Source organism: Monodelphis domestica, chromosome 4, assembly GCF_027887165.1.
Source record: "Monodelphis domestica isolate mMonDom1 chromosome 4, mMonDom1.pri, whole genome shotgun sequence".
NCBI lineage: Eukaryota > Metazoa > Chordata > Mammalia > Didelphimorphia > Didelphidae > Monodelphis > Monodelphis domestica.
The window spans coordinates 3,595,241-3,608,899 of NC_077230.1; the positions used below are offsets into that span (position 1 = coordinate 3,595,241).

Genomic DNA, 13,659 nt, shown 5'->3' on the forward strand with positions numbered 1-13,659 from the left:
AGAGGGTTATTAAGAAATTTCTATTAACATTACAAATCTTTATTCCTTTCCTCTTGTCTGATTACTACTGTTAGCATTTCCACAACTATATCACATAATAGTGGGGAGAATAGATATCCTTGATTCACTCTCATATTTATTGGAAAGGATTGTACCATATCTCCATTAAATATGACACTTGCTTTTGCTTTAAGAGACACTTTATGATATGAAAACAAGATCCCTCTCTGCCTGTACACTGTAGAGTTTTTAGCATAAAACTTTTCGAAGGCTTTTTCTGTGGCTATCTGAGATGATCATGTGGTTTTGGATGTTTTGGCTTTTCATATGATTAATTATAGTGATTATTTTCCCATTACTGAATTATCCTTCCATCCCTGGTATAAATCTCACTTAATCATAACGAATGATTTCTTGGATAAATCACTGTAATCATTTCAATACGATTTTGTTTGAAATTTTTGAGTCAATGTTAATTAATGAGATTGGCCTATAGTTTTCTCTCTGTGTTTTATCTTTCCCTGGTTTAGGGATTAGGATTATATTTATCTCACAAAAGGATCCTGGTAGGTTTTTTCTCAATTTTTGAGAATAATTTGTGAAATATGGATACTGTTATATTTTTTGAAGGTTGTGCAGTTGTAAGTTTAGAAGATTTTTTTTGTGGGGATTAGTAGTTTTTTCAGTTTATTTAGGGGGAATATTAATGGGGGTTGGTTATACTGCTGCTATGTCTATGTAGGAGTATCCCGAGACTTGAATGGGAAATATTGTAGCTTTTAGTATATTATTATTTGCTTTTTTAGTGGAATTTGTATGAGATATAATGTCTGGTGAGGTTGGGGTAAGTATGGCTATTGAGTTATTTGATTCTGTGGGTTTTTTTTGTAGAAAATAACCAAATTGTGGAATTTCTCTATTTCTTTAGTGCTTTCAATTTTATTAGCCTATAACTATACCTAACATATTCTGATTATCCTTTTTTATTTCTTCTAGTTATACTGTGATTTCCTCATATTCATTTTCTATCATACTGATTTTTTGCCCTCTTATGTTATATATATTATATTATATATTAGAAGCTTATCTAAGGGTTTATAAATTTTATTAGTCTTTTCTTTTTAAAATCCTTGTCTTCTGTCTTAGAATCAATACTAAATACTAGTTCTAATGCACTCAAGTGGTAAGGCCAGGCAAATGGAGTTTCATACGATTAATTATAGTGATTTTTTTCTGGAAATCAGTTTGGAACTATGCTTGAGAACCTACCCTTTGACTAGTGAGACTGCTAGTAGAGATTAGAAAGGAAAAAGAACACTATGTACAGAAACAATTATAGCAGCTCTTTTTGTGGTGACAAAACAGTGGAAACTATAAAGGGATGTCCATTAACTGGGGAATGGCTGAACAAGTTATGTATGGTCATGAACATGATGGAATATTGTTATATAATATCATGCTATAAAAAATGATGAAGAGGCTGGACTCAGAAAAAACTAGGAAAACGTGTATGGAAGGATACAAAGAGAAGCAATCAGCACTGGGAACATGATTTACATAGTAACAGCAATACTGTAAAGATAATCTGCTGTGAAAGACAGTAACGGATCAACACAATGACCAACCACAATTTCAAAAGATTTATGTTGAATTATACTATCTACTCCCAGAGAGAGAGCTGAAATTGTACTTGGGATACATATTGAACCATTTTTATTTTTCTCTTGCTTTTCTATTTTTGGATATAACTAATTCAAGAATTTGTCTTTCATGACCATATAAGGGGTCTAAATTTTCTTGCCATCTCAATGTAGGGGATATGATTGAGGAAAAGAGACAATTTGGAACTGAAAATAGTTACTGGGAGAAAAAAATGTTTGAGTTTCCATTATGTATAGCTCTTAGTTTTAGATTGATATTTGAGTCCCACTAAGAAAGTTTTTTCAATGCATTTTAGCATCTTTATTTTTTTACCCACATATATGCTTCTTGTATTGTCAAACTTCTGCATACATTTATATTAATTCCTTTATAGTCATACTTAGTAATCACCAGAGATCTAATATATTTATGTATATATGTATAATTTTCTCAATATTCTATTCAGATTCTTAACTTCTTTCTCTTTCTTTATCTTTTTTGTTAGAATTGCCTAAGTCTGAAAGGGTTCCCTAACAAGGTTCTAAACAATATCATATTTAGAGCTGGAAGGAAATTTTAGAAATGCAGAACAGATAAAATATTTGCCTACTGTCCTAATACTAAGTATAAAACTTGAATCCGGATCCTGTTTCTAAATTTGGTGCTCTTTACAATTTATCAAGCTACCCAATGGTGCTGGTTGATCTTGTTCAAGGCTTTCCTTCCTCATGTTAATCTTTTCCATATCCTCCCCCTTTTTAGCTTCCTTTAAAGCTCAGAGAGCCATTAAAAAAAAAAATCTCTGCAGGTGACAGTGCTTCCCACATTCATACACCTTCCTTTTCCTGTAGTAGAATGGAACTCAAATACATTGAATTGGAGGGTGTCTTACTTGGTAACTTTTTAAAAAAAATAAAATCCACTCACTTCTGGGTAGAAATCAAACCTAATCAGTTTCGTTTGTACCTAGTAAATAGTGTTTGGGTGGGTTTCAAGACAATAATAGCTAATAGATAACATTCATATAGGCACTGTGCTAAGCCCTTAACAAGTATGATTTTATTTAATTTCACTTATTTCTACTATTTATCCTTAAATAATCTAAAATTTTAAATATTTGCAGGACCAAATCTAAGCAATGAATTAATTACTCCCATAAGGTAGTTTATACAGTGCTGAAGTACATTTGACAACAGCATCATTTTACAGAGAAACAAGATTTGAAACTAAAGTAGTATTCTCTCATCACCTTATTATCACAAGCATTTGTAAACCAAAGATAAGATACATAAGGCATAAATACAAAAAAAATACATAAAGCGAATCCGTGGATTTGAATTATGTAAAATCATTAACCGAATATACTGATTTTTTAAGCGAAAAAGGTTCCATTTACAGAATCTTTCATAGTGGCTTTTTAAACTTTAAAGAGCTGTCATTGACTTTGAGCCTTGACAATGAACTAAGCGGATTGTCCAGGCAGCAAGACGGTTTTCTCGGTCTTTTATATTCAGGCAACAACCAAAGTCGCACAGAGACCAAAAAGTCCAAGATAATATCACTCGATGTATTCGAATAATCAAGTCTTGGCTATAGATTCATTGGCTCATTTTTGCATTTCCCCTCACGCTCCTTCATCCAAAAGACTACTGGGTTTCTTGGAACCGAGATCAAAAATCGTAGGAAACCCATTTCACTTTTCACGGACCGGGAAGGTTTTCAATTTTGAATTTCCGTACCCATTTAGGTCAGGATAGTCACGTGGTCTGTCACGTGTCCGAAAACTTCGTTCCAATGCTCCAACTGCTTGGAGCAAGGAGCTCGGTAAGGTCAGAGTTACCCTTACAACTGCCTCCCTTCGAGAACCGAATGGAAACGACACTCTCCAGATTCCGAACACCAATTTTTCTACAAACCTCCTCTACGGCAGCTCTGGCTCAGCCCAAGCAAAAACTACAGCTAAAGAGAAGGAGGAGTCTCTTCTCGCGCGCACTGATTCCAAAATTGTCTGTGCTGCCTCCTCCCCTTCTCTCTTCCAAGGCAGGAAGCTAAAAAGAAAACTTTTCCCAAACATCCCCAAATATGCTTTTATCTCTAAAGAAGAAGTCGCTTTTACTTCCAAGTAGGGGCTTTGGTCACTGCTCTTTTCTCCCCTCAAGTACTTCAAAAGCAGAACTACTTTTTTGTCTTCTCACTCCGCTTGGACTGCGGCAGTTACGCCGTCATCAGCGTCGGAAACGTCACGACGTCGTGAGGTCGCTACGCTGCATGGCTACAGGAAAGAGTCGGAGTTAGGAGGAGGGGGAGGGCTGGACCCTAAAGTGAATATCTCCGTTAGGCCCCACCGCGGCCTAGGGCAGTCCACCTTTTGGAAGCTTTCCCTCTCGGGTTATGGCTGAACACTCGGCTTCCAGACATCCTGTGCCTCCCATTGAGTCGGGTAAGAGGAGGCGGGAGTTCCCATTTACAGCTCTAGTGGCCGGAGCTCCCTGGGCGCCTTCTTTACAGTCCCTTTCCCTGCGACTGACCGTTTTCCCTGTAATTCTACCCCCAACCGGCGCGCTCCCTGTCCGGCCCGGCTGAGCTCTGGTTTTCTCTTCTTCCCGCAGAACTCTATTTCCTCATCGCTCGGTACCTGTCTGCCGGTCCTTGCAGGAGAGCAGCCCAGGTGAGTGAAGGGGGCAGGCGGCGGATCCCTCCCCACCGTTTCCTCTCACGCTGGATGCTCGCATTTCTTGCTGCATCTCTTTCCAGTTCTTCGAGTTGGGAGGTGGCGATGTTTGGTGGAATCTGGTCTCAAATTGCCTTTTCTCCCCCCAGTTTCCTAACTTGTGTGTCTTGTTTACTTCAGGTGCTGGTACAGGAACTGGAACAGTACCAGGTTTGTACTTTTCTTCTGCCCTTTCTCTCCCTCCCCTGCTGTTTCCCCTCCCCCATTCTTGCCCGGAGAGTGCTTCATTCTCTTTTTTACTCATTTTATCCGGTTGTCCCAAGTTGAAATTTTAGTGATAGATGTGCGTTTTGTTTTTCTAGTTGTTGCCGAAGAGACTGGATTGGGAAGGCAATGAATATGACTGGAAATATGAAGACTTGGTGAGGTTTTGCGTTTTTTATGTATATTTATATATTTTACAGTTTTGTTTTGTTTTTTAAATCTTAACCCCCCGCCCCCCCCAACCTTTTTAAACAAACCGAAACTATGAAAAACTACAATTTCTCTGAAATGGGTTTCCTCTTGTTTTAGTTGAGTATTTGTTTTGGTAATTCAGTAAAGAAACTTTTGTGAGTTTGAAGTTGTGGGTGGTTTGTATGTGTATATACATGTAGGTGGTTTTATTGGCATTTTGATCATGGAACTTTGGCCATTATCTCATGTATCTTTACCTATTCTTAGCTGCTCGTTGACTAGTAGAAGTCCGGGACCTTGAAATTGTGGAATAATTAGGATATCTGTTTAACATTCTTGGCATTATTTTAACTCCTTTGTGAAGATTCTAGAAGGTGGGACCCTGAAAATTGACTTCATTGTAATGCTACATTTTATGCCTTTAATGTACAGTGCTTTTGAGCAAGACTAAAGTTCTAGGTTATATTTTCTTTTCTTCCCTTATTAAGGGACTTCAAGTCCTTATTTTGAGATAGTGGCACTTATGTAGCACTAAATTATGAAGTTTCTGTGCCTGCACAGTCTTAGGTTCACTTATTAGCGGTGTGACCCTGGGGCAAGTCATTTAAACTCTGTTGCTTTATTAGTCTACTGGAGAAGGAATTAGCAAAATACTCCTTGCATTATCCTTGCTAAGGCTATGACCACGAACACACCACCACATCATGCTTGCAAAATCTTGTTGGTGCTAAGCAGTTTGTATAGGAGACTAAGATCATTCTTGTAAAGAGTAGTCAGTCTGGGCTGGGGATATGGCTCAGGGGATGGAGAGCCAGGTCCAATCTGGCCTCTGATATTTCCTAGCCCTGTGACCCTGGGCAAATCACTTAACCCCAAATGCCTAGCCTTTACTGATCTAAGATAAAAAGTAAGGGTGGGTTTTGTTTTTTTTTCCTTTTTAAGTGTAGTCAGCTTTGGGGAGCAGCTAGGTGGTACAGTGGGTAGTGCTGGGCAGAAGGAAGACTCATCTTATTTAGTTTAAATCTAGCCTCAGACATTTACTAGTTGTGGGACCCTTGGCATATTCTTAGTATCTCTGCCAAGAAAAACCTAAATGCCCAAAGAATCAGACTTGATTAAAATGACTGAACCACAAAGTCAGCTTTATGTTGGGAAAGTGGTCAAGCTTTTTTAGGGAGTGAGGGAGAAATTCCTAGAAAATAACCTCGAATTAAATATTTAAAGGAACTATTTGGGGAAATAGATTTAATCTTTGGTCATTTCTCCCCATGTGAATCACCTATATGAAGTCTTTCTTAAAAAAATATTTCATTGATGTGTTTTTGTCTTTATATCAGTCATTTTAACTTTATACTCTTTCCAGATTGTTTCTTCCTTTAATACAAAGAAAAATTAAGAAAATACATCTGATATAATAATCATATTTGAAGATGTATACCTTATTCTGCTTTAGTAGTTTTACCTGTCTCTGCTGTTAGTGAAGTTATTTGATTATTTGTTGGTGGCTGTAGGAAGTTGTAATTGTTTAGTCTTTTTTGTTGTTTTGTTTTTTTGCTCTTCACAACACAGACTGCCAAGCAAGCTCAAATCATGGGGGAAGAGGGAATGTGTGAAGTACAATGCTAAGCTCTTTTTACGAGTATTTTCTGATTCCCACCACAATTCTTTGAAGTAGGTTTTAATATCTCCATTTCACAGTTAAGGAGACGGGATAGAAACAGGAGGTCTTAGCTGTAGCTCTGCTGTTAGGAACATGTGGTGAAGAAGTGTGCTTTGTATTGCTCGGGTATTGGGTTTGAGGCCTAACTTTTTCTTATTCCCTTTTTCAGCTCCTCACCCTCTTCCCAGTCTATTGCTTTAGAATCTTCCCTGACAGTATACCATCTGTAGTCTGACATCCTACAATAGCCAGAAAACCCAAGAAGGTTCGTTATGACCAAATCTTCCTAAGAACCTCTTTTATTCATTTCTCTATCTAGATTCCTAGAAGATTTGGACTCCAACTTCTTTCAGGGACAAAATTTGGAAGTTTTTTTTTTTTTTGGTTAGAGTTTTTGGGAGACTGTATCTTTTTTGTTCTTGAACAATGTTCTAACTAGAGGTTCTTTAACTTGAAGCTTGTGAATTTTTTTTGAAACTAATTTGATAATTGTATTTTAATAAAAATAGTATTTTAAGAGGTCCATGATTTCACAAGATTCCCCCTAAAAAAAAATCTATGACCCCAAAAGTCAAGATTCTTCTGTAATCTTTGCTACTTACCACCTCGCACCAAAGGACTAGATGTAGAAATCTTGTTCTGTCATAACTGCCACACCTGGAGGACACATCTTCCACCTTGTTCACTAAATTGTTTGAGAAAAGTAATAACACCTTGGCAGCCACCTGTCAGTCAGTTACTAGACTTCAGAAGTCTAGCAGAGAGTCAAAGTAGGAATCAAGGACGTTTTTCACAGACAGTATATTTTCTGACTAGGCATTATCTCCTGTCATTGTGGAAAAGGAAAAGAACTGGTGCTTAATGTGAGTTCATTTACGTCTCAGAGGACCTCTCTGTTTTTCCTACTGTTTGAAGGATAATCGGTTTCTTCCATACTTCCATCTCATTGGGCCCTTAAAAAATAGCCATATTCAGTTCACCCTTCCCCTTCTTGTGGCTACCAAATTTTCACTTTATCCTTCTATAAAACATTTGTTAACAACCTACTATGCGTTATGATCTGGGCTGGACACTGGGGCTATAAAAACAAAAGGGAGAGAGTCACAATCAAGGCACATGCATTCTGCTAAGGGGATAAAACTTGTTAGGTGGCAGAGACTGTAAAAAAAACTTTAGACTAGCCAGTTTCACAGAGATTGGAGGAGGACTGGCACTGAGGTGTCGTAGAAACTTCGTTAAAGAAAAGAGAATGATCCGCAGTGTTACAGTCTTCAGAGAAGCCAAGAGGGTGAGAGTAGACCGTTGGATCTGGCCGTTAAGAAATCATTGGTGACTTTGGAGATAGCAGTTTCAGGTAATTGGTGAAGTGGAAAATCAGATTGTAGAGAGTTATGAAGAGAGGGAGGAAAAAAAGGAAGAAAGGAAACAAGCATTTATTAAGCACCTCCTATAGGGCTCTGTTACGTGATTTACAGATATTTGATCCTGTGTTATTATCACCATTTTATAGTAGAGGAAACTGAGGCAGTGGGGCTTAGGTGAATTGTTCAGGTTCACACACATATAAGTTTCTGAGGCTGGATTTGACGTCTTCCCTGATACCTACTCTCTAGTATTCTATTCACCGTGCCACTTCGATGAAAGGAATCGGAGGGGAGCTGTTGTAGATAGCCTTTTCCAGGAGTTTAGACATACAAAGGAGGAAGACACATGAGATTACAGGTAGTGGAGATTTTTGAGAAGGGAGGAAACATATAATAGTAAAGTCAAGGAGAGAGAGAATGGGGATGAGGCTAGACTGGGATTTCATGCACAGAAGGAGGTTTCCCTTGCCATGGAGAAGGGCAGGTACTACTTCATGTGAGACAGGTAAAGAAGCGGATTGTAGTAGAAGGCATGGGAGATAAGGAAGGAGGGAGAAAACTATTTTAGATTTTTTTTGTCCTTTTGAGAACTTGAAGAAATTTGGTGTCTTCTAGAAGACATATCTTGTGTTCACTGAACCCATCTGACTTAGCTACTAACAAAACGACTTAAGAATAGTTTAGAGAGAGTAAAAAGTAAAGAGAATGTAGAAGAGGAGAGCATTCATCAAATCTTTACGATCACCAAACTGTAATAATTAAAATTATGAGGCTGAGAGGAGTTTAATGATTTTGTTAAAGTAATCATAGTAGTAAAGAGAGGTTAAGTTAAGAAAGAAGTAGAGAGATACTTAACTTTCTAATCTATTGGTCACCATGATGGGGCCGGGGCCAGACTCCCTTAAGGGTTCCTTCAGCTCTCCATACTCTAGCCAGAAGACCCAGACAGGCTCCTGGTCTGACCTTATAAGTGCTTTTCTTCACCCACTCACTCTCACACGTCACATCTCAGGAACCACCCATAGTTTCTTAATTTGCCTGGGTTGCTCAGGGGGGCAGGGCCTATGGAATCAGTTTCCTGTCTCGTTGGTCCCTTGGTTCTTTAACTTCTTTGTTCTGAGGGTTTATCTATACCTGAATTTATTCAGTGGTCTTTGACCTCCAGGTCACTGAGAGATGATATTAAAAAAAGCGACCGAGAGAGAAATTTGCTTCCAACAATATATTCCTTAGACATTAACATTTCCAAACCATTTGTCTGCTAGTCTTTTTTTTTTTAACCCTTACCTTTTGTCTTAGAATCAATACTGTGTATTGGTTCTAAGGCAAAAGAGTGGTAAGGGCTAGGCAATGGAGGTTAAGTGACTTGCCCAGGGTCACACAGCTGGGAGGCGTTTGAGATCAGATTTGAACCCAGGACCTCCCATCTCTAGGCCTGGCCTCTCAATCTATTGAGCTACCTAGCTTCCCCCCATTGTCTCTTTAAGATTTACTCTATTGGATGGTATCTGAATTTAGTTCCTTTTCATCTACAAGGATCCTGACCTCCCCAACCTCATTTTCCTTCCTTTTTTCAAGTCAGTACATGACCTACAATCTGTTACTGTACCCTGAATGTTGCTCTCAGATTTGGGGACTTAAGTCTAACCAATGATGACCTGTCAAACACCCTGGCCTCCTGGTTAATTAACCTCATTCCCCTACATTTATCCTCAAGGATGGTTATATCTAAACTATCTTGGAATTCTGAAATTACTCTGATCCCAGTCTCTTCTACCCTTATTTCTGCTTCCATTTTCCCCAATTCTGTTCTTCAAAACCAGTAAAATCAGCAGTCATTTTGAAGTCATCTTTCTTACTCCAACCTTTTTATTCTCTTCATTGTTTTGACCATGCAGTTAATGAACCCTCGTCTTCTAAACTGAAATTGCTTGTTCCCCAAATCAAGTTGCCTGTCTTTGACTGCCAAAAAACAGCTTGGGTTAATTTTGACCAATTTCTTTCTCCACTTGCTTACTGGTAAGTGATGTTAGAGGAAGCTACATCTGTACCACCTGGTTCCACTGAAAATTTAAAGGACCCTCACTAGAACATGGGAATGGTTTTTTTTCCCCTTGCCTGATTCTTTACAGCTACTGCTACAAAATTGTACTCTTCTGTTCTTTACTACCTATAAATTCTTTCAGGGCGTGACCTCCAAAAATTGGGGTCATTTGTTAGAGTTTTCTTTAATTCTCTGAGCTGCCTATCAAAACCCTTCAAAGCTTTCCATTCTCTCATTGCATCTAATCTCTGAGGAAGAGGAAGACGTAGGATCCTTCTTGCTAAGAACAATCCTACTTGTGTCCTTTTCCTATTCTTTCCTTCTTTTAGAAGTTTACAGTTTTTATTTCCTTTTATCATTTCTCTCCATTGGCTATAAACACGCGGCATCTCCTTCATCCTCGGGGGGAAGGACTACAGAACAACCACCCCCACATTCCCATGAGAAAGTCTGTACCACATAAGCACAGATTTGAAGAGTTGAAAGGGTCCTCGTGTACTTGATAAGTGAATCACCCCCCAACTGCTAATAGGAAGGAATCTCACTATCGTGTAATCCGTAGGTCCAGCCTTGGCGTGAAGATTTCCAATGAATTGTGAAACTCTTTCTCTTTTTTCTACTTTTGAATAGCTCGAATTGCAAGTTTTTCCTGATGTCATACCTATACTTGGGTTTTGACATCTCATTGTTTCTGTTCTTGGGCTAATCAGAACAAATCTAATTCCTCTTCCAGAAGAAAGCTCTTCAGACATTTGTGCACAGCTGTGAAACTAAATGCCCAGTTTGGCAACTGTCATTGACTCAAAGCAATCCACCATCCTAGGTACCCTCCTCTGGAAACTCCCAATTTATTAATATCCTTCATACTCTGACAAACTGAACACAATATTCCGCAGATGTGCAAAAGGCCTGGTGCAACGTGTCTCTCAGCTTCCTGTTCCTGGAACCTAGTCTCCTCAGTGCCGCCCAAGAAGGCATTAACTTTCTTGGCTGCCCCATCACCCTGCTAACTGAGACAGCTAAAATTAACTCCTAAACCTGTTTCACACAACACTTGTTCTCCATTCATAGTATCTCTCCCACTTTGTACTTGTGGAGCTATTGGTTTATGCCCAAGTGTAAAACTTTACATTTATTTCCATCGAATTTGACTTTATATCGACCTCCGTGACGTAGCGTCTCAAGATCTTTCTGCAGCCCCTTTGCCGGTGTAATAGCTCTCCCTCCCTCCCAATTCTGCCATCTGCAACTACCACAAGCCCTGTATGTTTTCATGCTTGCCAGGAAGGCTGTGACTTGCTCAAGATGACCGAACCAACCCATGTGTTCTTATGCCAGTAATGGTATCACCGAATGGAAGTGCCTTGTTAAGAGAAAATGCTAATGATTTTCTAAGTGAAAGTTAAATAATATGGGAAATTATAATAGTCAGCATTCATGAGGCCTACTTGATCTCACAACGAAACACAACTCTATAAATGTGATCCCTTGTATAATTTTGAACCTTCAAATGCTTCATTTTTTTGGAGAAATATGAGCACGGATTTGTAGTTTTTCAAGTTGTTAAACGTTTCTGATTGTTTCAAGTTGTTGAGAATCTGAAAATTGCAAAGAATTTTGTTAATAAAGTTTGTGATTTTATTAAGATTGTTACAATACATTTTTTACATTTTATTTGGATTAAATATGCCCAAAGAGGATTATTTGTAGGTTTTTATAAAAATGAAAAGTCAGGATAAAAGTTTTTATGTGAAAAGGGACAACCTTGCTTCATGAAAAAGAGCATTGCTTTACTGCTTGTAAGAGCTTCCAGTGAAGGGGAAAGTTGGCACTTTTTAAAGGTCTACTCAGCAACAACTGGCGCTTACTTGCCCAGGTGCTCTGTATGACAGCTGAGACTAGGATAGACGAGAACTTGCTTAAGTTCACCTACGTAGCCATGTAGCAGGTGGTGCCATTGCTTTCTTAAAAGTAAGGATTCATTTCAACTACTATTAAATGCCTGGGGGGGTGTATACAAGAAACAGCTCGAATAATCCATACCCTGAGAGAAGGGAAGGGGCCTTATCAGGCAAATTATTTACATGCTGTAGTGGAGGTTAGGCTTGAGTTGAGACAAGTGCAAGTGATCTGTCTGGGTATCGCTGACCATTGTGTGGCTCCATCTACTCCAAGTTATGGTCTGCTTTCACTTCCTAAGAAGGCTTTAAAAATTTTGATTGATCTTTTTTTTTCACATGTCATTTTGTGACAGCCTCCTTTCAATTGAACCCTTCCTTGCGACAGAAAAAATGATAATGCAGCCAGCCCTCCTAGTGTATGCAACATTGTGCCTTCAGTCTTCTCTTTCTCACGTGTAAAATGAGTGTTGATCTCTAAGGGGCCCTCTAATTCTAGACCTGTGACTAATTCCTTTATCCAAAACTAAGTGAATATAACTTTGTATGCATTTTCAGTCTTTCTGAGCTGTTTCTGTTGCTTCATTTTTAGTTAATTGTGAACTTCTAAGAATTGAAGGGTTGATTAACGAGATTATGAATATGTTTCTCTAACCTTTGATATTCTTATTTTTCATTTAGAATGAGTCCTTAGAAGTTTGTGTCAGCTTCGTGTTTTTATAGAGGATAGAAGAGTCTGAAGGAGATCAGAAGCAAAGAGGGTCAAGAATATTAAGTTCTGTAACTGCACTCAATAGACATTTCTGGGCACTGTACTTCAGTTTGTCATCCCTTAAAAATATTCTGTCCTTTGGGTTTTACGGGGCTATGGTTTATTAGTCAATTTATAGCTAGCATCTCATAAGCTTGGGTATGTTTTGCTATTAATTACATTCTATAGATCTTCCAGAATGCCTAATATTGAGATAATTAAGCCGTTTTAACAACAGATGTCAGTAATACCTAGTATTTATATGGGATTTTAAGGTTTGTAAAATGCCTTAAAAATATTAATCTCATTTGACCCTCACAGGAACCAATTTTACAGGTGAGCAAATTAGGCAGACAGAGGTTGAGTGATTTGCCCAGGGTCACACAGATAATAAGTTGGGATTTGAGCACCTCTTTTTGACTGGATCCAGTACTGTGTCTGCTTTTTTTTTTAATCTAGTTGCTTAGATTTAGGCGATGGGATGTATTCTTATTATTCTTTTGTGCATATTATCTATCTATCATTATCGATGTTGCTTTTCTCCTTTTAGTCATAAAATCCAGTGTTTATGGTGGTGGATTTACCTGTAAACTCTTCAAAAAACCTATCAGGATGAACCTGTCTCCTAATCCCTACTTAATTGTTGCTGAAAGCCCAAGTTCCAGCAGTTCATGGCACAGGATTTGGAGATTTCATTGTTGTTGGTCTGTGGTTTCAGTCAAGTCTGGCTCTTCATGACCCCTTTTGGGATTTTCTTGGCAAAAAACTGGAGTGGTTTCCCATTTCCTTCTCCAGCTCGCTTAATAGATGAGGAAGTTGAGGTGTACAGGGTCAAGTGATTGGCTCACAGTCATAGGGGTCTGAGGCCAGATTTGAACTCAGCAAGATTTTTTTCCTGACTCCAGGCCCAGACTTCCTATACCACCTAGTTGTCCAGGACTGGACATGTTGTTGGTCTGGAGGTCATGAAAACACTAGCATTCCATAAGAATTCACATAGTGGATCCTGATCTGCTCTCAAGTACCTGCTTTAATTAAGATTCTCTAAAATAAGGGGTTGAGATGTGAGAGCTCTGTTCTTTCTATGATCCCATTTCTATATGCAGGTTTAGTCTTCATTGTATAGAGCATATTTATTTATGGGAGGAATATAGACAAAAGCTGTACAGGATGA

The 13,659-nt window shown here is 38.5% G+C and overlaps 1 protein-coding gene across 3 annotated transcripts in view; it reads left to right on the forward strand.

Moving 5' to 3' along the window:
* The first annotated feature begins 2,131 nt into the window (after nucleotides 1–2,131).
* The window catches only part of BRWD1 (bromodomain and WD repeat domain containing 1), a 139,199-nt gene continuing 127,671 nt past the window's right edge, over nucleotides 2,132–13,659 (forward strand). For all 3 annotated transcript variants that reach the window (XM_007493084.3, XM_056825966.1, XM_056825967.1), the window contains exons 1-4: nucleotides 2,132–4,081; nucleotides 4,251–4,309; nucleotides 4,493–4,522; nucleotides 4,675–4,734. In XM_007493084.3, coding sequence (XP_007493146.2) covers nucleotides 4,033–4,081; nucleotides 4,251–4,309; nucleotides 4,493–4,522; nucleotides 4,675–4,734 — 198 coding nt within the window. In that variant the 5' untranslated portion in view covers nucleotides 2,132–4,032. The remainder of the gene's footprint in view (nucleotides 4,082–4,250; nucleotides 4,310–4,492; nucleotides 4,523–4,674; nucleotides 4,735–13,659) is intronic.